The sequence below is a fragment of the Furipterus horrens genome, unplaced genomic scaffold (assembly GCF_987537825.1).
Source record: "Furipterus horrens unplaced genomic scaffold, mFurHor1.1.pri manual_scaffold_17, whole genome shotgun sequence".
Lineage (NCBI taxonomy): Eukaryota > Metazoa > Chordata > Mammalia > Chiroptera > Furipteridae > Furipterus > Furipterus horrens.
The window spans coordinates 13,820,741-13,843,019 of NW_028327187.1; the positions used below are offsets into that span (position 1 = coordinate 13,820,741).

Genomic DNA, 22,279 nt, shown 5'->3' on the forward strand with positions numbered 1-22,279 from the left:
ATACATCTGGAGAATAATAAACATAGTCTTAATTGTACAAAAAAGTGAACCAGAATTCCTGTTACCTTTAGGTACATAAGTTCCTTCTTTTTCTTTTTATTTATCACAGTTACAGAGGTAACAGCAAAAGATATGTGAGGCTGAACAGAAACTGAACATAATTAAGTGCCATTAGACTAGTCAGTTTTCTGTCTAAAAGCCATTGCTGCTAATTTCCCAACTCATCCATGTTGGATCATAAGAGAACTACTGAGCACAGGATGGGGGATGTGCTCGGAAGACAAGAAGTTATAGAGGAGTCTACATACCAGACATACCAATCAACCCAGGAGTTAATAAATTCTGCTAAAACCCCGTGAAATGAAATGTATAGAAACTTCTATCAAAGTAGTCTGAAATTTTAGGCTTTGCCAACATTGTTTATCAAAACCATAATATATAAAAGAAACAATTTTATGCATATACCTTTAATAAAGGACATAGGAAGATAAGGCTGGTCAGTATTTGTGGGTATTTCCGTAGCAAGACACAAGGTTTTCAGAATGCTATATATAATCACTATGAGCGGATTGGAAGGAAAAAGGACTTGTAGCAAATTGGCAACTTGAGCTTAATTGCTGAGGTCCCCAGTGCCTTTCTTTCTCTGGTTCTCCAATACATTTCATATATAACCAAGACTCAGTACTGGTTTTTCTGTTGCGTCTCTTTGCTGATTTAGCCAGCAGAGTGACAGCAATTATTCCTTGAATGCATTTTATTGTTATTTTCCTTTAACACGATTCCCTACTTAGAATTTATTTCCTGATATATTACATCCATTGTCCATTTTAACTCATTCTGCTGATGGCCATATACGAGACTTCTACAAAGAACACATCTAATAGTTTTGAACACTGTGTGGGACACAGCCATATTCATTTTGGGAAAGTAAACATTCATGGGTTGCATGCTGTTAGGAGCCACCCATTCATTATTATATTACATAACACCTGCATGCAAAAGATTACAATTTAATATGGCACATTACAGCTATAGTTAAAGACATGTAAATGTACCATACGTAATAGAATATTTTCTACTGATTGGATAGAGCTTATGGATTTTCTAATAACATAGGACCTGTGGAAGGGTCAAACAATGTTGTTGGGTGTCTTCTATGACTGAAAGAAACACAGAATATGTCTTTTGAACCAACTGAGTATCTTAGCTACTCTGGGAGCAGAGGTTCTAGAATGTATAAATGGAATGTTTTTCACTTGTAGTGACTGTTGGACATTTTTCTAGGAGAGGACAAAAAATTATTCCTTTAAAGTATTTGCTTCTCCTCACCAGGCAGCCCATTTTGGAGGCAGTGTATGTGCATGTGCATGTGCACACATGTACGTAGATATATATGTGTGATGAGAAGTGAAAGGGATCGGTTCTGCATTACTGTTCCATTACTACGAATTTGGGTCATGTTAAATTTCAGGTGCACTTTAATGTGTATTCAATATTTTTAAAAGATACCTTCTAGGGTTGTGCTTAAGTCTCCATTAACTGCAATGTCTACATTTTGTGCCATTTGGCATAAACATGGGGAAGCACATTAATTTCACTGACAAAGTCAGCCCTGAGATTGGGCTCTATGGGGTTCCAGAGGAGATCATGACACTGGCTGATGCCATGTGGTGTGAAATATATGTCACATGGGGCCAGTGGGGCAAAGAGGCACATATTACATTTTTATCACATAGCGAATAAGAGTTGTATAAAATGCATGCTTTCAGATTTTAGACAAAGTAGGACTCTTCTGAAATGTGATCTCGGCCTAATTGCTCTCAATGTTCTAAGCTTCTCCATGGTAATTGCAGTACGGAAAAACCAAGTCTCTCTTAACAGTGCACTGGCCATGGTTTTGCTCCAGACAGTTATGTGCCTTTGGAGGGCACTTCATTTATGTTGCCCTTAATTTTTCTACCTGTGCCATAGGTTAATAATTTCTACTCTGTCTATTTCCAAGGATATTGTTGGAATTAATGGAAAACATTGATAAAGTACTCTAATCTCTGGAAGAACAAATCAGCAATGAGAACATGGAAGAATGGAGAATGCTGGATTACTTAGAAATACTGTTACGGTTAAACTCTTCATTCGAGTCCAGCAATGACACATATAAGAGCACTAAAGATTACATATAGCACCTTTTAGCTGTGGGATCCTAATGAGCATCTTCATGTTGCAAATGGGAACCAAAGATTGGGGGATGAGATCCCACAGAGGTTATTGGACAGGGCTGTAAGGAAAAGCAGGCAAAGGAGCCAAATCACAATATGCTAATTATCAAACAAATCTCCCTGTCTTTTCAATAGTAAACCAATTGGAGGAATGTTTATGTACAGTAGACAATACTCAATAATCTATGGATATTATCAGTCTATAAACTAGTGAGATCAAGGTGCTGAGATGGGATTAAGGTTTCTTTATTTCACTAAGCCCCCCAGTAAAAACACTGATTTATTTGGCCTTTTGAAGATTGTAAATCTGTCAGCGTTGCATTGTATCTTTCCTGAGCTTTATGACCTGATTTCTATGAGTACTGATAGACTCTATGCATCAAAGAAGTTCTTGCTTCCTTTCTGACTTTAAATTATAGTGAGCAGCTACTCTTCCTAAACCCTTGGCAGAAGATGATACTTGGGAAAGGGAAAGGTTTGCTTCAAGGCCCACTGGTTATGGAGTAATAGGCCTACCTTTAACGGTGCATTTCTATATGAATGGAAGGCAAATCTTGTCCATCATAAGACCATGTGGATAGCCAAATAAGCTTTCAGGAGAAACCTAAGAAAGAGAGTGTCTTGGAGGGAGAGAAGAAGGGGAAAGCTCTTCCCATGTGAACATATAGAATTTCATTGTGAAATCCAGTATGCATAGTCTTATAGGCTGCTTCTTAGCATTTGAGTTTGAGAAACAGTCCCTGGCCCTGATATATTTAGTCATGTCTAGTATTCTCTCAAATGATATGCTGGTAACAATCAATTTACTTTATGATAAAAGTCTTATCTTGACCAAAATTACCTAGAGAATCCACATAAACAGTTCTTTTGTTGCTTTAAGTAGTTGGACTGCTCACTTTCTCAGCTCCACTGGAGCCTGAACACTGAGTTGATTGTGGCGGGCAACTCTTTTAACTCAATAGGGTTTTAGGGAAAATAATTTAGTAAACCTAACATTTCTCCAATAGCTCAACTCCTTGATAATCTGTAAGGTGCCAATAACACTCACTGGTCTCTGTAAGAGCTGGGGCTTCCATGGTCAAGAGTTGGGCATTAGAGCACTGCCTGAGAAATACAAATCATCAATACTCTTAGGTATTATTATAATAAAGAAACAACATTAGTGTCCATGATCATTAATTTAGGTACTAGGACTAAAAGAATGAATGATTATAAGTTAATGGGGAATGAATGTAAACTCTCTTAATGGCTGAGATACCACTGACACTAAAAAAAAAAAAAAAGAAACAAAAAAGAAAGGATTGTCATATTACTGTTAGATTATCATTATCTTTACATTAACACTTGCTGTGAAAACATGGATCTTTAGTGTTAACCCTTAGGCCAATTTCAATTGTAAAATTTTATCATGATGGATAGTATTGTAATGAAACCTGAAAATCACCACTAACCCCCCTAACAAAATATATGGTCCATAACTTAGGCTTATAGTTTTTCTTTCATCATAACAATAACTCATAAAGGCTAAAATAAAGCTAGGTAACAAAAAAAGAATAAAAGCAATTAGAGAATTTTACCACAGGCTGGCATTAAAAGTCTATAAAACACTAATTGTTATATTTAATAAAGTAGAAATCTGATCTGATCTTCCCTATTAGCTGTAGTACTTTCAGGAACACCACACATCTATGACAGAAATCAGGTTTAACATTCACTTTGTTGTTCAGTTCCCAATTTGAGGACCCTGATCACAGTGTATCGAATCTCTCTTGAATTTTAGGTACCTGATATAGGGATGGTGTTCACAGCTCAGCATATATTTAAATAGCTATTTAGGAAAAAAAATTGAATAAAAACCTCATATTTTTAAACTTGATTTTCACAATACCATAGCAGAATTTTGTGTAAATGTACTACACATATGCATGCTTGTAAATGCACATGTACACAAGCAGCAAATGTAGTCTGTAGTGTGATTCCCCTCAATAGCACAAAGACCCTATATATATGATTAATAGACTTTCCAGGGAGTTAACGACCTCAAGAAAGTCTTTTTAATTCTGCTTTACCTTATAAGAAGGAAAGTAGCCCCGAGAAAGATTTATACACATTTAGGCTTTAACAGATTGAGGCCAGGAGGAAGATGGAAAGAGAGGAAGACTGAATGGTATTAACTGCTACCAGATTGATGAATTCAGTCAGTAAATTAAATGACCTGTAAAGTTCTGAAATACCTATCTTCACAGCAAGTATTTGATAAAATGCTTTCATATAGTGAAGCTTTCAATCCGCCATGGTGACTTATTTTGAAGATTAGAATGGTTCCCAACATTGAACTCTGTAAGCTTCATGGGAGATAGAGGGTCCTGAGAATTAAAAAAAGAAATTCACAGGTAAGCTGAACAAGTTAAATATATACATGGTAACATCCATTGACAATAATGTGCAATTGTTAAAATTATGTTTATAAAGAATATGGATCAGCATTAAAAATATTAAGTAATAAAAGCAGAATGCAAAATTATATATGCAATATTTTAGTTATTTTTAACCTAGAAATTATATCTGGAACAAAAGCCTGAGGAATTACACTAAATTGTTGTAAGTGATGGATTTGTGGGTAATTTATTTTTATTTTCTCTACTTTCTACTTGTATGTTCCACATTTTCTCCTGTAAATATATAATAATATCACCATGCAAAACAATTTATATTTTAAATTTCACAGGGAAATGACATGAGCTTTGAAATTGGGCAATTCTGAATTTGAATTCTAGCTTTGCTACTTATCTCTGTGACTCTGGACAAATAATATCAATGGACCTTAGTTTCTTCATCTGTTAACTAGGAATAATAAAATCTATCTAAAACTATATTTGGCATACAGTAGGCACTCAGGTAGCTACTATTAGTATCAGCTTTTTGGAAAACAATTTGGCATATATATTAAGAGTCATTAAACAGTTTGTACCACTGATTTTGCTTCTAGAATTTTATCCTAAGAAAATGATTATTAGGAAAAAGGTTTATGCCCAGTGATATTATTGAGACCCTTATTCATAATAGTGAAAATTAGATAAAATCTTAATGTTGGACAGCAGTGAATTGGTTACATAAACAACAATACCGTCATATAATGGGAAATTATTTCAGCATTAGTTAAAAAAAGCAGAACTTAAAACTGAATACAATATGATCTCAATGTTTAAAATATATATTCATAGAAAATATTGGAGGGGACAGAGCCAAATGTTAAGTAGTCTTTCAGTGGTGGATTATGGGTGACTTTAATGTTCTTCATACTTTTTTATCTTTTCTAGTATAAATATGTTTAATATACTTTGAAAATGGATTCTAGGTCAGAGGACTGCCAGTATGAGAGGTCCCCCCTTTGTCTCTCTCTCCCTTTGAAGTTTCAACAATTTGAACAGCTATAATTCAACAAAGGATTCTTGCTCAATGCGCAAACACGTCTGACAGATCCACTCATTGAAACATCTAAAGGTGGGCAAGTGGGAGCGAAGTGGGGAGATGGGAAAGGAGAAAAACAGAGATGAGCCACAGACACAGTCCTGCAGCCCAGCACTCACTGTGGGACTCAGCCTGGAGAGGGGAGAAATCAGGTTGTGGAATGGCACTCCCTTCAGCCAGTAGGAGCAAAGAGATTTTAGAGAGCATTCTTGCAGGAGTGGGCAGTACAAACTGCAGTTGAGCCCAGTGACCTGGGCAGAGAGGAAGCACAGAGGTGTGGCCACGAGTGGCTGGCAATCAGCATTTCAGACAGAGAAACGTAGCAAAAGAGCCTGACCAGCTTCCCCCAACCTCTGAGAGCTCGCCTTTCCTCACCCTTCAAGTCAGAATAAAGAGCACACTGTCAGCAGACTAACTGGTGTAAACCACACCACCATTCTCTTAAAATCGTTTCTGTAAATAATGACTTGTAAATGTACATGTAGCTATGGATAAACTGCCCGTTTCCTTAAAGGATTCTAGGAGCTAACCTAAAAAGGAAGCAGACTCCAGCTTTCAGGTATTTTGGCTCCGGCACATTTGTTTGCCTTTGACCATAAAACCAGGATGACAAAAACCAGATTGATGCTTGACTGGCTCTGAGATGGTTATTGGAGCATACTGTGCTGAGTCACACATTGCACTTTCAATGGTGAACCCATAACCCCCTTCCTCCCATCAGTTTCCTTTGTTCTTCCTCCCCCTTCCCAGCTAATAAAAACCCCTGCCTACACAGAGATGTTAAGATGGCCTTTGTGACATTCGTCTTCCCTCTTCTCAGACTGCTGGCTCTTCAATAAACCGACTTCCCTTGCACCAACCCTTGCGCCTCAATAATTGGCTTTTGGGCCAAGGATCTGAATACTCAGTTCTTCAAAGAAAACACACAGATGGCCGAAAGACATATTAAAAGATGCTCAATATCACTAATCATCAGAGAGAGGCAAATTAAAACCACAATGAGATATCACCTCACACCTGTCAAGAATGGCTGTCATCAATAAATCAACAAACACCAAGTGCTGTCAAGGATGTGAAGAAAGGGGAACCCTTTTGCAATGTTGGTGGGAATGCAGACTGGTGCAGCCAGTATGGAGTTTCCTCAAAAAACTAAAAATGGAACTGCCTTATGACTCAGTGATTCCACTTCTGGAAATATATCCAGAGAAACCTGAAACCCTGATTTGAATGAATATATGCACCTCTGTGTTCATTGTAGTGCTATTCACAATAGCCAAGATTTGAAAGCAGCCCAGATGCTTTCAGTAGATGAGTGGATAGAACAGCTATGGTATATTTACACAATGGAATACTACTCAGCCATAAAAAAGAAGAAAAATCTTACCTTTTTCAACAGCATGGATGGACCTGGAGAGTATTATGCTAAGTGAAATAAGCCAGTCAGAGAAAGACAAATACCATATAATTTCACTTATATGTGGAATCTAATGAATAAAATAAACAAAATAGAAACAGACTCATTGATACAGAGAACAAACTGACAACTGTTGAAGGAGGAGTTGGGGGGCTCAGTGAAATAGGTGAAGGGATTAAGCAAAAAAACTCATAAACACAGACACCAGTATGGTGATTAACAGAGGGAAAGGGGATGAGGGAGGTGAAGAGGGTAAAGGGGGGTAAGTGGTAAATTTGAGTGATGAACACATAATATAATATATAGGTTACATAGAATTGTAACCCTGAAACCTAAATAATTTTATTAACCAATGTAACCCCACTAAGTTCAATAAAATTTAAAAAGCACCTGTTTTCCATATATCCTTGCCAATACTAGGTACTCACAAATTGGCTGCTTTGTAGACAAAAATTTATTTTGGGGTATTTTTAATTTGCATTGCTTTCTAGTGAAGTTCAACAAATTTTATGTTTATTTTTCATTTTAACTTTCATTTTGTCAAGTGTACCTTTGCCTATTTTCTAACTGCTGTGTTTTTCTTTTTTATAACTGATTTCCAAGATCTTTGTAAATTAAGGATGCTAAATTTTGTTTTATATGCTTTACAAATGTTTCTCCAAGTTTATATTTTCATTTTGAAGAAAATATCATCTGGGATCAGTGCTTTTTGTGTAAAAATTAAGGCAATAATTTTTATATACAAAGATTTGAGAAAAAAATGAAAAAATGTTAGCATTCGTTAGTTCTAAGTTGTAAATGGATGGGTATTCACTTCATTTTTCATATCTTAATTATTAAAACTTTTTAAAATAAAATACATATAAAATATCTAATAGTTTGGACATAGACATACTTATCCAACTATTCTGTTATTGATGGACATTTAGGTTGTTTTCTATTTGGAGCTTTTATAAACATCACTATAGTAATTATCTGTACACATTAAAAATTCTTCATATCTTGGTAAGTTTTGAAATGATTCTCCCACTCTTCCCACAAAAATAATCATTTAACTTATTTTAACAGAGTTCCCTGGGAAAAGCATTGCTTAAAAGGAATTTTCCTTTCCAAGAAAATCATATAAAAATATGTTTTATGAGTTAACATTCATTCAAGGTGTTCTGAAAAAAGAGAGATATGGTAATATAAGTTTGGCAAGATTTATTCCATTTGGGGGGATTGACAAAGTTCCTTAATATATTGTAAGTCTTGATAAGTACTACACTAAAGACAAGGTTCCATGATCTGCACAAAATAAAAGAAGTTCAGTCAAATAGGTTCACAGGGCTACTACATCCTCATTTTGGGGAGTCACAAAACTCATTTGTATAGTAAAAGTCTTGGGAATCCCTATGGTAAAGACAACTCTGATTTTTCTCATGCAGGGTTCCCTAAATTTACTTCAACAGAGAACTTCATTCCCCTTTAACATCTGTTAACATGTCAAAGTAGTAGCGCTTCATAGAATATCCATAGTAAAATATGAAAATAAGAAAATGTGAGAGGTGCACACCATGGATAGGTGAAATCTAAATGCTACCATACGAGCTGTCTCACTTAAATATCAAACATTTCATCAGGGCTTTGGATAAAAAGACATTTAATTCTTCCCACTTTTTAACCTTTGATTGTAAGTGAAGGTACTGGTAAATAGTCAAAGTCATGTTTTTAAATGTAGTGCCACAGTGGTTAGAGCATGCTCAGAGGTCAGACAGACCTGGGTTGCAATTTTAGTTTATCCATTGACTCCCTGGATAGGTGATTTAACCTCTCTGGACTTCAGTTTTCTCATGAGTAATATGAGAATAATAATATTCACCTCACAGAGTTGCTGTGAAGGTTAAATGAGATCATAACATACACCAAGTACAATAGCAAAGTGGCTGGCAAATACAAGGTCTTATGTTATACAGTAACTGTACTGGCACACAGCAACGTTTTATAAGGGGAAAAAGTGAAGACCCAAGAGCTCATAAACAGATTGACAGGCTTCTGAATAGTTGCTAGCTTTTTCATGGGAATAAAATTGGAAGGCTTTTCAGATCAGAGCTTTGAACCCAATGGTATTTCTAGCACTAAAAAATGTCCATGGATACGGACAACGGGGAGGGATACGATTGCGGGAGAGGGGGTGGGCTGGTGGCAGAGAGAAATGGGGGAAAAATGGGACAACTGTAATTGAAAAACCAAAAAGAAAAAAAAAGTCCATTTAATAATGAATTACACTCGGTTATTACTCGTGAATGTTGCAAAGAGAAAGCTGTTTAGCTTTTCACTAAACAAAGAGAATCTCATGTGTAAGGCTGCCTGATACTGCTGGACAAATTAGCATTTGGGGAGAATTGGAGTATAGGGATGGTGTTTTTGCCTGTGAGTGGGTCAGAGTAGGTTGTTAACTGATATAATGGACTCAGGCAAAAAGGACCTGGAATCTAATGAACCAAATGAACTGACAGATAAAATAGAGACAGAGGCATGGATACATGGAACAGACTGACAGTTGACCAAGGGGAAGTGGTGGAGGGGGACTGGACAAAAGGAGGTGAAGATTAGTCAAAGAACATATATGTGTGACCCACGGACACAAACAACAGGGTAGTGATGGCCAGAGGGAAGGGTATACAGGGGCTGGGTGGAGGCCGGCAGAGGGGGCGGAGGGGAGGGCGGCAATGGGGACATCTATATAGTGTCAACAATAAAAATAAAGTAAAAAAAAAAACCTATTCATAATCTGTATCATTTTAGAGGCCTAAAATGTACCAGAACAAGATTTACAATTCGTAGTATAAAAGCACATAACCTGAATGGGATGTTTGGCTGTTTCTGGATACCCTGGGGATCTTTTAGTCCAAATGACTGGTGTGAGTTAACAGAGAGTAAAGGTATCTGTTTCAGTGCATTACACAGGAAAATTATGTCTAGAATTTATACTTATATGAATAATACAAGAGTGAAGAATTTAACATCTTGTTCACCAAGGTGAGAACTTACTCCTTCCCTAGTACTTCCCAAAATTGCCCCTTAACAGTCCAAGTTGCTCTCTACGTGTCTCCCTCAGAATACTGACCTGTCTTAGAGATGCAGGAAATGTGAAAACTGCTACGTTTCTGTTTCCACCGCAAGAGATGATGAACCTTCTGGATAATCTGTAAGGTTGAAAAGTGAAGGTGATCACCAGTCAGAAGGGCCATCATCAACAAATCAACAAACAACAAGTGCTGGCGAGGATGTGGAGAAAAGGAAACCCTTGTGCGCTGCTGGCGGGAATGAAGACTGGTGCAACCACTGTGGAGAACAGTATGGAATTTCCTCAAAAGACTAAAAACGGAACTGCCTTTTGACCCAGTAATTCCATTGCTAGGATTATACCCGAAGAATCTTGAATCACTAATTCAAATGAATTTATGCACCCCTATGTTCATTGCAACTCTATTTACAATAGCCAAGTGCTGGAAACAGCCTAAGTGTCCATCTGTGGATGAGTGCATCAAAAAACTGTGGTACATTTACACAATGGAGTACTATGTAGCAGAAAGAAGGAACTCCTACCTTTTGTGATATCATGGATGGAAGTGGAGAGTATTATGCTTAGCTAAATAAGCCGGTAAGTGAAAGACAAATACCGTATGAACTCCCCTATAAGAGGAATTTAATAAACAAAATAAACTAATGGACAAAATAGAACCAGAGGCACAGAAACAAGGAACAGACGAGACTGACTGTGACCAGAGGGGAGTAGGGAGAGGGATGATGGAAAGAAGGGGAAGGGACTAGTCGAAGAATATGTATAAATGGCTCATGGACATGGACAACGGTGTAAAGACTGATAAAGTATGAAAGGCAATTCTGGAAATGCAATGCACTATTTGTCTTGCTACTTCTTGCTGATGGTTGGCTGCCTGAAAGTTTTGTGGATATGGATGGGCAATGCACCATTTCAGAAACTGGCTTTTATTATTCCGCTAAATGCGTTTCTTTCACTCTTTACCACTGCAATCCACACACCTGTTTGGCACAGGACCCTTCCTTCCAGCCATTATTTGAATTAAAATTAGGCTTGCAGACATTAAGCCTGAGCTTAAAAACCTAATTATCACCTTCCTTCATGGTTTCACTCCCAGGGGAGATTAAGCTAAGGCTGCAATGGTAGAGTCATCACCTGGTGAGGACTAAATTGAAAAAATGCAGATTCTTCAAAAAATTAGGCTCTGACAAGTAGAATCAAATGCAGAATTTAGGAAGTCAATTTACCTTCTCGTTCTACCATCTGCACTTAATCACTTTGCCAACCCTCGCGAGCTTCTGCTGCCTACGCTGTAATGATTTCACCATTATTCAAGACATGTCAATTTCAACCAAGAATGATGCCATTTTAGCCTTAGTGTATGCTGTCAGATCTGGTTGTCTTCCTGTCTTGTCCTAGAAATCCTGTCTTCTTTTAAAATCTTATGTTCCCACATAAACCCCTGATACTTGGGAAGTGACCATAACAGTATATGTAAACTTCTTCTAGCCATTGGTTCTCAGAGATTGGGAAGAGTAGGGAAATGAACACAATGTGGAATCTGGAAGACCTTAGGCTGAGTTGCAAATGCTTCATGACCTTACATAAGTCACTCTACCTCCCCAACCTCAGTTTTTTCATCTGTATAACAAGGTGATACTCTGTCATTTGCAATATTTTTGTGATGCTTTCCCCTGAATTGTGTCATCTAAGATTCTATCTTTACCCTATGACTTTCTTTTTCTCCATTCATTTCCTTGTCCACACGGAGGGATGTCAACGTTGCTTAGGTGATTCCAAATTTTACATTGTATGTACTTTCTGAGCCTTGATTCTCTCACTTGATTATCTTCTACACCTCTCATGGGTTTAACTATCATCTCTATACAAATGCCTCCCAGATCTCTCTAGTCACTGGGACTCTTTCAAGTTTTTTAAAATGTCTTCTGGCTTTGATCCTCCCTCTACATTTCTAGTGTTATCACTGTTCATGAAGCCATTGTGACACATGCTCAACTATCTATTGCTCTTTCTGGTTCTTGTATTTCCAAATTTCAAGCCATTCTGCATATTAGTACCTGAGTAATCTTTCTAAAATTTATACTTAATTGTATCACTACCACTTGAGGGAGAACAAAAGTTTTGCCACTCCAAACTATGCCTTTTGGCATATTGATTTTAAGAAAGAAACTCTGACCCTCCCCCTTTACTTACCATTAATTGTGACTTTCCTTGTATCTTCTCCCTCTTCATTCCTTTCCACCAGTCCAAATCCTATATAATTTTTAAGACCAAATTTTTACTTTCTCTGTAAAGCCTTTCCTGACCAGACCAGCCTATGGGAACCAATCCCCTTAGAATTCCTATAGCACAAATTTTGTGGTTCTACTCATTTGGTCAAATACCATATCCTGTATTGTTTTGTTAGGCAACTTTTCATGTATGTGTCTTATCTCCTGAAATAAATTTAACAAATGTTAGTCTCTCCCTCTCCCCTCTCTTTTTCCTATATACTGTATTTTCAGTTAACCAGCCAGACATGCTCCCCCATAATGGTAATGCCTCTTATACGTAGCAATGAGAGAAAATAACCTTGTGGAAAAGAACCATGCACCTAATCATATGTAATCATATGTATATTTCTCATGGGAAGATCAGTTTGATACGATGTTAGTACAGGCCTATATCTGGAATTCTTATACAGACAGCTGCAAAAGAATTAACTGAGACTAAGGACTGTTCCACAGTTGGCCCTACCTATCACCACTATGCATGGGAATAAGTAAGGTCCACTTGGTGCCTTTGAGGTAGATAGTATGAATTTAACTTAGAATCTTGCCTAAGTCCTATGGTAGTATTTTAATTTTCCTCAAGCATAATCACAGAGGTCTGGTTAGGTGCCCCCAAACTAAATGATAAGGTAATCTTTTCTTCAAGCAAGATTCAATGGCTGTCTGACTGGGAGGTGATTGCATAGAATATCACCCAGAGATACTTTCAAACAACAAAGCTCTTGATGTGAAAGGCCTCTTATGTCAGAACCAGTGCTCGTATGTGCAGGATGTACTTGGAAAGTCTGAGTTCTGATGAAGAGACAGGCTCTTACCAATCCTCTCAGAAGGTCTAAGAGTTAGAGCAGCCACTGTCACAGGGTGGAAGTGTGCTTTGATAGTACAACTTCATTATCTTCCTACAAAAACATTTTCCTTACATCATGCCCCTTCTCCAAAACCATTAGTAGTTCCATATAATTCATAAAATAGAGTTCTTAGTCATATCTAAGGACCTACCTGATATGACAACAATTCACCTGCTGAATTAATCTAGCAATCATGTTCTATAATGCAAGCCTATTCTACCAGGGTTGCAGAGAATACTAAAATAAAGGTGAGAAGTCCCTTACTTTAAGGAGTCCCCATCTGTCCCTTACCATTTAAACTCTAGGCTACATTCTTCGTATCCCTCTTACTTAGCTTGGAGTCTTATGCATTACAGCCTGTAACTTTCCTTGTACATTCTGCCTCTTCATTCCTTGCCATCAATCCAAATTCTATCTAGTATTTAAGCCCCAAATTCTACTTCCTCTGTAAAGGCTTTCCTGACCAGCCCAGCCCTTAGTAATCACACTCTCCTTTTATTTCTTCTAGCATAAATTTTATGGCTCTATTTATTTAATCAAAAACATATCTTGTACTGTGTTTTGTTAGGCAACTTTTCATGTATATGTTATCTCCCCAAATAAATGCAAGATCCTTGAATTCAGAGACAATAACGCATAACTCTCCTTATGAGTCCAATATTATAGCTTTAATAAATACTAGTGTATTTCTTCTGCTATTTTTCTTATTAGTTCAACTTTTTATTTTTAATTTTATTTTTTAAAATATATTTTATTAATTATACTATTACAGTTGTCCCTATTTTCCCCCTTTACTCCCCTCCACCCAGTACCACCCATCCCCTCTGGCAATCCCTCCCTCCCTTAGTTCATGTCCATGGGTCATACATATAAGTTCTTTGGCTACTCCATTTCTTATGTTTTTAACATTCCCCTTCTTATTCTATAACTACCAATTACGCTTCTTAATCCCTGCACATTTTCCCCCATACTCCCTCTTCCCCTCCCAATTATTACCATCCAAATGATCTCCATATTTATGGTTTTTGTTTCTGTTCTGCTTGTTTGCTTAGTTTGTTTTTTATATTCAATTATTGATACTTCTGAATTGATTGACATTTTATGTTCATAGTTTTGATCTTTTATTTAAATAAGTCCCTTTAACATTTCATATAATAAGGGCTTGGTGATGATGAACTCCTTTAGCTTTACCTTGTCTGGGAAGCACTTTATCTGCCCTTCCATTCCAAATGATAGCCTTGCTGGATAGAGTAATCTTGGTTGTAGGGCCTTGCTTTTCATCACTTTGAGCACTTCTTGTCAGCCCCTTCTTGCCTACAAAGTTTCTTTTGAGAAATTAGCTGACAGTCTTATGGGAACTCCTTTGTAGGTGATTATCTGCTTTTCTCTTGCTGCTTTTAAGATTTTCTCTTTATCTTTAACCTTTGGCATTTTAATGATGATGTGTCTTGGTGTGGTCCTTTTGGGTCCAACTTTCTTGGGGCTCTCTGTGCTTCATGGACTTGTATGTCTATTTCCTTCACCAAGTTAGGAAAGTTTTCTTTCATTTTTTTTAAAGTACTTATTTTTACTTTTTTTTAACATTCATTTTTTATTTTTTAATTTTTTTAGAGGGAAGGAAAGGAGAAAGAGAGGGAGGGAGACATCGATCAAGTTGCCTCTCACACACCTCCAATCAGGGACCAGGCCCACAACCAGGCATGTGCTCTAACCAGGAACTGAACCAGCAACCTCTTGGCTCACAGGCTGGCACTCAATCTACCAGCCAGGGTTCTTTCATTATTTTTTTCAAGTTAAATTTTCAATTCCTTGCTCTTTCTGGCACTCCATGATTCAAATGTTGGTACATTTGACATTTTCCCAGAGGCTCCTTACTCTATCCTCATTTTTTAAAATTCTTTTTTATTCTTGCTGTTTTGGTTTAAATGTTTTTTCTTCCTTGTGTTCCACATCATTGATTTGATTTTTGGCTTCATCGACTCCACTGTTGACTCCCTGTAAATTTTTATTTATTTCACTTAGTATAACTTTTATTTCTGCTTGGGTCTTTTGTGTGCTGTTGAAGTACCCAAATGAGTTCCTTGAGATCCTAATAGCCAGTGTTTTAAACTCTGCATCTGATGATTGCTTATCTCCATTTTGTTTAGTTCTTTTTCTGGAGTTTTGTTCTGTTCTTTCATTTGGGCCATATTTTTCTCCTCCTTTTGGCAGCCTCCTTGTGTTTGTTTCTATGTATTAGGTAGAGCTGCTTTGATTCCCTGTCTTAGTAGTGTGACCTAATGTAGAAAAGCACACTGCTAAGTCAGATGGGGCAGAGCCTTAGATAATCACCAGGGTGGGGCAACCTCTGGGAACTATGTTGATGGTCTCAGATATGGTGCAGGGCTCTGTGGCTCTGTGTCGGGGAGGGCTCAAAAAAGGGACAATGGCTGCTACCTGGCCTCTGGAGTTTTGTCCAAGAGAAAGCTTTCCTCGGCACTCACCCTGATGCCAGACACTTCAGTTTCCCCTCATATGCCAGTGGTGCCCTTCCAGCTGCTGACCCCATGCTGTAGCCCAGAAAGAGTGAGTCTGTGTAAGTCCTAAGTCTGTTGCAGGCTCCTTAAGAGGAGATGCCTGAGAATCCCACAGTTCTTTCTGCCGCCCCAACACCCACTGGGTTTTGCAGCCAGAAGTTGTGGGACTTATCTTCTTGGCACTGGATCCCTGGGCTGGGTGGTCTAGTGTAGGGCTGGGATCCCTTGCTCCTGAGATAACCCTCCTGATTTTTATCTACCACACGTGGGGGCGAGACCATCCATTCTGCATCCCCATGTCTCTGCATCTCTGACCCTCCTAACCATCTGAATGAATGTGACTTCTTTAATTCATTGGTTGTCAGACTTCCATACAGGTCAATTTTCTGATGATTCTGATTGATAGTTATTTTGTACTTTAGTTGTAATTTTTGCTGTGGTTGTGCAAATAGGCAAGCGTTTACCTATGCCTCCATCTTGACTGGAGGTCTTTTATTTTTCTTAATGGATTATCATGGCAGCAGAAAGTACCAAATTGAAAATAAATCAGAATCCTCTTCTACCTGGAATAGTTACTAATAGCCTCATACAAAAAAAAGTTCTGTTTTTGACCAAACAGAGGAGTAGAAAATTAGGGTATATTTAAGGCCTATAATATTCTAGAGTTTGAAGTCAATATTTTTCTGAATAAGTGTCCAGCATTTTAAAATAATGAGATCAATTCTTCCAAGCCCTGGTTATCATTAACACCAAAGGCTATATTAGCAAATGCAAGCAAATTTTTGGTTTTATATTTTAGAGATTTGGAAGCAGCCCAAGTGTCCATTACTAGATGAGTGGATAAAAAGGCTGTTGTACATTTACACAATGGAATACTGCTTGGCCATAAAAAAGAAGGAAATCTTACCCTTTGCAACAACATGGATGGACCTGAAGAGCATTATCCTAAGTGAAATAAGCCATTCAGAGAAAGACAAATACCATATCATGTCACTCATATGTAGAATGTAATGAACAAAATTAACTAGCAAACAAAATAGAAACAGAGAATAGACTGACAGTTGTCAGAGGGGAGGGAGGCTTGCAGGACTGGGTAAAAAAGTTGAAGGGATTAAGCAAAAAAAACCTTCATAGACACAGATAACAGCATGGTGATTACCAGAGGGAAAAGGTGTGGGAGGCAGGTAGGATAGGGTAGGGGGACATGTGGTAATGGAAGGAAACTGGACTTGGCATACTGAGCACACAATACAAAGATGATGTTTACAGAATCATACACCTGGAAAAAAAAAGAGAAAAAATTTAAAAGATAACAGAATCAACTGCACAAATAGTGAAGCATAAGAACTTGTATTAGAGAAAAGTACAGTTTTCTAATAGTTAAATTTGTTAGATACTGTAATGGGTGATAAAGGAGGATTGTGGAATCTGTTTCAATGGACTTTAAAAAACCTTCATGTACCTGGGATGGTGTAGCAATCTTGCTAAAGCTAAAGACTGTTTATAGTCTATGATTTTACAGTTTATGTAAGGTGTTGAACGCATCAGACAACAAGATGGCATCCAATCACAACACTATGTCTCTGATGTATTTGTCCAAAGGACAGACAGAATACCTTACTGTAAATCCAAGTTCTGCCTTTTCCTTGCTATATGATGTTGGATAAGTATTTAACATTTCCAAATCTCGGTTTCCTCAATTATAAATTGGGGATGGTACTAATAATAATGCCTACTAAACCTGAAAATTGTGAGAGACCAAGGATATGAAAAAAGTATATGAAAGTACTTTCTAAATTATAAAATAGTATACCTTTTTTTGACCACTCAGTTACATATTTAACAGTTGTGAAGATGCAAAAAAACCTCAGCATCAAATCTTGAGATCACAAGTGAATTGTTCTTGATGGACTGGTTTTACTAGGCTGGATGTGTTCCAGTCTTCCTCTGACCCACTGAGGCTGCCACAACTAACCAGGGAATGGGTCTGATCACTACGCCAACTTCATATTCTCTCAATCTTCTTTCATGTACTATGTGTTTAGTTTCAATTAAGCATTTGTATCAATGGCTCTGGAGCTTGGAGGAAGACTAAAGGAATGTGTAGTGAGCCTGAGTAACATGTGGGCCTGTGCAGCACAGCTATCCTTGGGGGAGAAAAGTCTATTCTTCTAGTATCAGGACAGTCACATGTGGCAGTCCTACCCAACTGGGCCATGATGTCTAACAAGCTGGACCTCATCCTCTGTCTCTGAACCATAATAGGCTTTTGCTCTTCTGGGTGAGAGGGAAGGAGCTTGCAGTTGGGAGATTTCAATGAATGAGCACCATGACACAGCCATTTCTGATCCCTACATACAGGTGCCATCAAAATGAAGCAAAGGAGGCACTGAGCAAGAAAATGCATACTCTAGCAGACAAGAGAATGGCAGTCCTACCCTTATTTATGCCAGTCATCACAGTTCCTGACCACTTTTAAATGCCATGATGCTACTGGATTCCCTTCACTGTGTAACTGTAGTTCTAGGTCTAGGATCAAACAATTCTTAACTTCAGTCTCTATAACACTGGAATCTTCAGGTTGCCTTTGAGGCATTTAGTCACACCAACTACTAACCTCTGTCACAGACAGCGTGGCTTTGCAAGGGTCCACTTTCTTGTTTACAGGCAATCAGTGAGTTAATGGTCTAAAATTTAGGTATTTTACAGAAGCCACATAAGTAGGGGCAGGACTCCACAGGAGCTGCCCAAGACCTTTATTACTGAGATTTCTATTTGTATATCATAAATCTGTCTACATGAAAGATTCAATACTCTGGTTAAGATATATTCAATTCTTGTGTGAGTTCTGTTCTCTCAGGACATTATAAGGAAGGCAAAATGATTGGGGGGGGGCGGAGATACCAGAGTGGGAGTCCAGCTATCTCAAACTAGCTGGGAGGCTCTAAGCGAGTCATGGAAGGCCTCAAGTTCCTTATGTGCAGGTGGTTTATTGGAGTGGATAGTCCTGAAGTTTCTTTCCAAGCCTGAGGTTTTGTATGGTCATTAAAATGTCTGAATACCTGGGCTCCTTAAGAAAATAGGTATGCCCCTCCCCTCCAACTTAGGCTAGATTTGCTGAGTATGATGTTTTCCTAGTCCCCAATAACAACCCACTGCCTCCTGATCTGCCCTGGCTACCCTCGGAGAAATGAAAGAAGGGGTTTGTGACATATAAAAGTATGAATGTATTGACAGCTGACCATTTAGTATAAATGAGCCTCGCCTTTACATAGCTTTGTATAACAACTAGAAAAAGCTCTGTTTTTCCTCTTCCCACCCTCAAGCCTATTCCTTTAGGCAGGCAGGTTTCTTCCTGTCCCTCCCTCCCAGTTATTATGCCACCAGGGAACCCTGACTAAGGAACAAAGAAGTCCTACAAAGAGAAAGTCTCAGGTACCCATTGGCAGCCATTTGAGATTGCAGGTAGGTCTGACACTAAGAAGAGGTTGTGTCCAGCAGAATCCAATTCCATAGGAATCGAAGCTCCAAGGCTGGGAGGCAGCAGCTGTTGAAGACAAGGTCACTGCTGAGAATCGGTCTCCCACTGGAGGATATCATAGCTACACAGATCCGGAACGCATTGTCTTAGATGGTGATCATGCTGATGCAGAGGCTGCTGCATCTCTGTCACCAGTCTCGCCACCAGCCTACTGGCCATGCACAGCAGTAGCTTGAGCACAGCCCAGGACCACTTGTGTTTCTGGGGTGGCCTAACGGGACAAAGAACCAGACTTGGATTTCAGGACCTGATTTGTTTCCTTCTTAGGTTTATTCTGCTGCCATTTGGATGCTTTGAGGGCACCATACTCCTTTATCCAGTGTTCTTTCTCTTCCACCTTCTCCCACTTCCGCAGTTCCTGCTCCTGAGCCTCCTTAGCTCACTGCTTGGCCTCTCATTCTAATACTTCCAGCTGCCACTGCCTCTTTCACTGCCGAGCCACCTGCACAGCCTTCATGTGCTGTATGTAATGCCTTGTTGGCACACTGCTTAAACTGCTTCTCATCCAAGCAATCCCCTGCCACTTTAGTCAGGACAGGATCCAGGGGGTTGTCCTTCAGTCCAGCCACTTCAGGCTCTTGAACTGAGCAAAGGTGCCAGGCAGAATGACCAACTTACTGTTGAGGATATTGTGCTGGAGGTTCACCAGACAGCCAAGGTCTGTGGCAGTTGTTGCAGTTTGTTCTTTCTCAGGTCCAGTGCAGCAGGTATGTGAGGCCACAGAAATTCAACAGTAGAGAAGTCAGTTTATTGCAGGACAGATCCAGTATGGTGGCCTTTGCAAGGGTAGCCAGCTCCTTGACCAGGATCTCATTCAGGTCACTGAGGCTCAGGTTCAGTTCGTTGCCATCCAGCTTGCCATGGAGATTCCTGCCCTTGCTACTGGCCTTGGTCATGGTGACACACTCTGAGCAGGTCCTCACTCTGGGGCTTTGGTTGGCAGGAGATGCATAAGAAGTACCTCCTCAGCTCAGCAAACTCGCACCCAACCAACAACACCTGTGTCCTCTGCCGCCCCAGGTATGAAATTGCCACCGCTGTCTGCCCCCTGGCCACATTATGATCCCTGCTTCCAGCTCCCACTGGTGATGCTATACCTTTTTTATGGTTGGATATTTCTTATCAAGTCTGGAATTGGAAACTGGCTCAAGAAAATAACCTCTTTATAATGTAGTGCTACATCTAGACTTGCCAACACCAGGCTCAGATATGAATTGTTTTTTCCATTATGGAGATATTTTAAACCAGGTTAAGACATTGTAAATCTCTGGTTTCTATTAGTTTGGGTTTTTTAATACCAAAATAAAAATTATTACCTTTACTAGAAACTGCTATAAGTAAAAGTCTGTTCAAAAAGACTGATACCTGCTGGATGGAGGGGCGTAAAGGGAAAATAAATTGGGACAACTGTAACAGCATAATCAATAAAATATCCAAAAAAAAGGACTGATACCTGAAGGAAGGTCAATCAAAACACAATCAGTTTTTCAATAGAGTCAGCAAGAGAAGGTAAGGGAGTTTCTACCGTTACAAATTCTTTGGGCTTGGCAAGAACACTTTCCTTTTGGAATTATGGATTTGGGACTGCTTTGCTTTCCTTAGTCTTGTTAACATAATTCACTCTAAAACTGGACTTCCGGGTACAGAATCTGGGCCTAGATCATCTAAGTGGGTGAATATTTAGAAAGGCTTGTTTCCCAGCTCTGTCCCCACCTTAATGAGCCTCAAGTTATTACTCAAAATTTCTGTCAGCTACTGCATTATTGGGACCAGCCACTAAATATTACCCTCTGAAGCCTGTTATTAGCAACATAAATAAATGTTGAAGACACAGTGGTAAGCATAGCATTACACAAAGACAAAGAATAGGTGGCAATGGAGGTACATGGCTTGAGAACTTAACTTTCAGCTCTTCACAAAAATATTTCAAGATGACCCAATAATCTGGTGGGAGAAAGGCGGAAGGGCAAAGTTTGCTTCCTTGTTTTTCCTTTGCTCCTCTGCCTTTTAGAAAAGTAGACTACATGCATCTGTAGCCTTGCCTGCAATGCTATCTTTTATTTTTTCATGTATTTAAATCATTCTAAAAGAGAACAGGAACGAGATTTTACAGAAAACATAACCACTGTGAATGAATCGGGGTAGAAAAAGGTAAGCTGTTGCCCACTAATTAAATTAACTCAAGCAAAGGACAATGAGTGACCAACTGGCAGAACTGTTTACAAAAATGCATAGCACTGTTCATTATATTTTCTGATTTATCTGACTATTTATCATGGTATCACAAGCTGGTGATGAACCTCCCAAGTTGCCACCTCATACTACCTAAGCCACTCATATTTGCTAAACAAATCTGCCCATACTTGTCCTTGTCCATCCAAAGGGAACTTACAAGATTGACATGTTATATAATCTTTCTGGACCCTGTTTGCTCACCACACTACCATGGTTGTATCAACATAGTCTTTATTAGTGCTTGGACTGCTGGGTGGAGAAAAGAATTCCTTCTTTTTGAGCCTACTTACCTCGGCTGTGATCATCATTGTCTTCCCAGGCCTCTTCGTTTGCTAGCAGTGGATTCTGCGACTCATTCATAGACCTCATAGGGAAGGAGTGTCCATCACCAGGGCTGGTGGGAAAAGGAAGGCAGTGACTTCTTGCAACTGACATAGACTTTTGGTAAGTTAATAATCCTACTAGAAATAAGAAGGAGGTTCTTAGCAACATTTAAACCATTTAGCCTATTTGCTAGAGCTGTAGTGGAATAGAATCTTATAATAGCATCATTTAGTTGCTGTATTGCCTTCAATTTCTATATCTTGTTTGTCTGTATCACTTGACTGGGCATTGTAAGAAACAAATTAAAGAGCTACTTACAAACAAAAACATCTTATGTGTGTATAAAACACTGCATAAATATCATTTAATATGGTGAT

The 22,279-nt window shown here is 38.6% G+C and overlaps 1 protein-coding gene and 1 pseudogene across 2 annotated transcripts in view; both read right to left on the reverse strand.

The window, feature by feature from the left end:
- Positions 1–3,579: 3,579 nt before the first annotated feature.
- ZDHHC15 (zDHHC palmitoyltransferase 15) overlaps positions 3,580–22,279 on the reverse strand; it is an 87,395-nt gene continuing 68,695 nt past the window's right edge. The window contains exons 10-13 of one of the 2 annotated variants that reach the window (XM_090263898.1): positions 21,869–21,972; positions 12,362–12,421; positions 10,211–10,289; positions 3,580–4,582 (exon numbers count right to left, since the gene is read on the reverse strand). In XM_090263898.1, coding sequence (XP_090120024.1) covers positions 10,243–10,289; positions 12,362–12,421; positions 21,869–21,972 — 211 coding nt within the window. In that variant the 3' untranslated portion in view covers positions 3,580–4,582; positions 10,211–10,242. The remainder of the gene's footprint in view (positions 4,583–10,210; positions 10,290–12,361; positions 12,422–21,868; positions 21,973–22,279) is intronic. The other variant, XM_090263897.1, reaches the window with a different exon arrangement.
- Positions 19,365–20,239, reverse strand: LOC149990572 (leucine-rich repeat-containing protein 59 pseudogene; annotated as a pseudogene).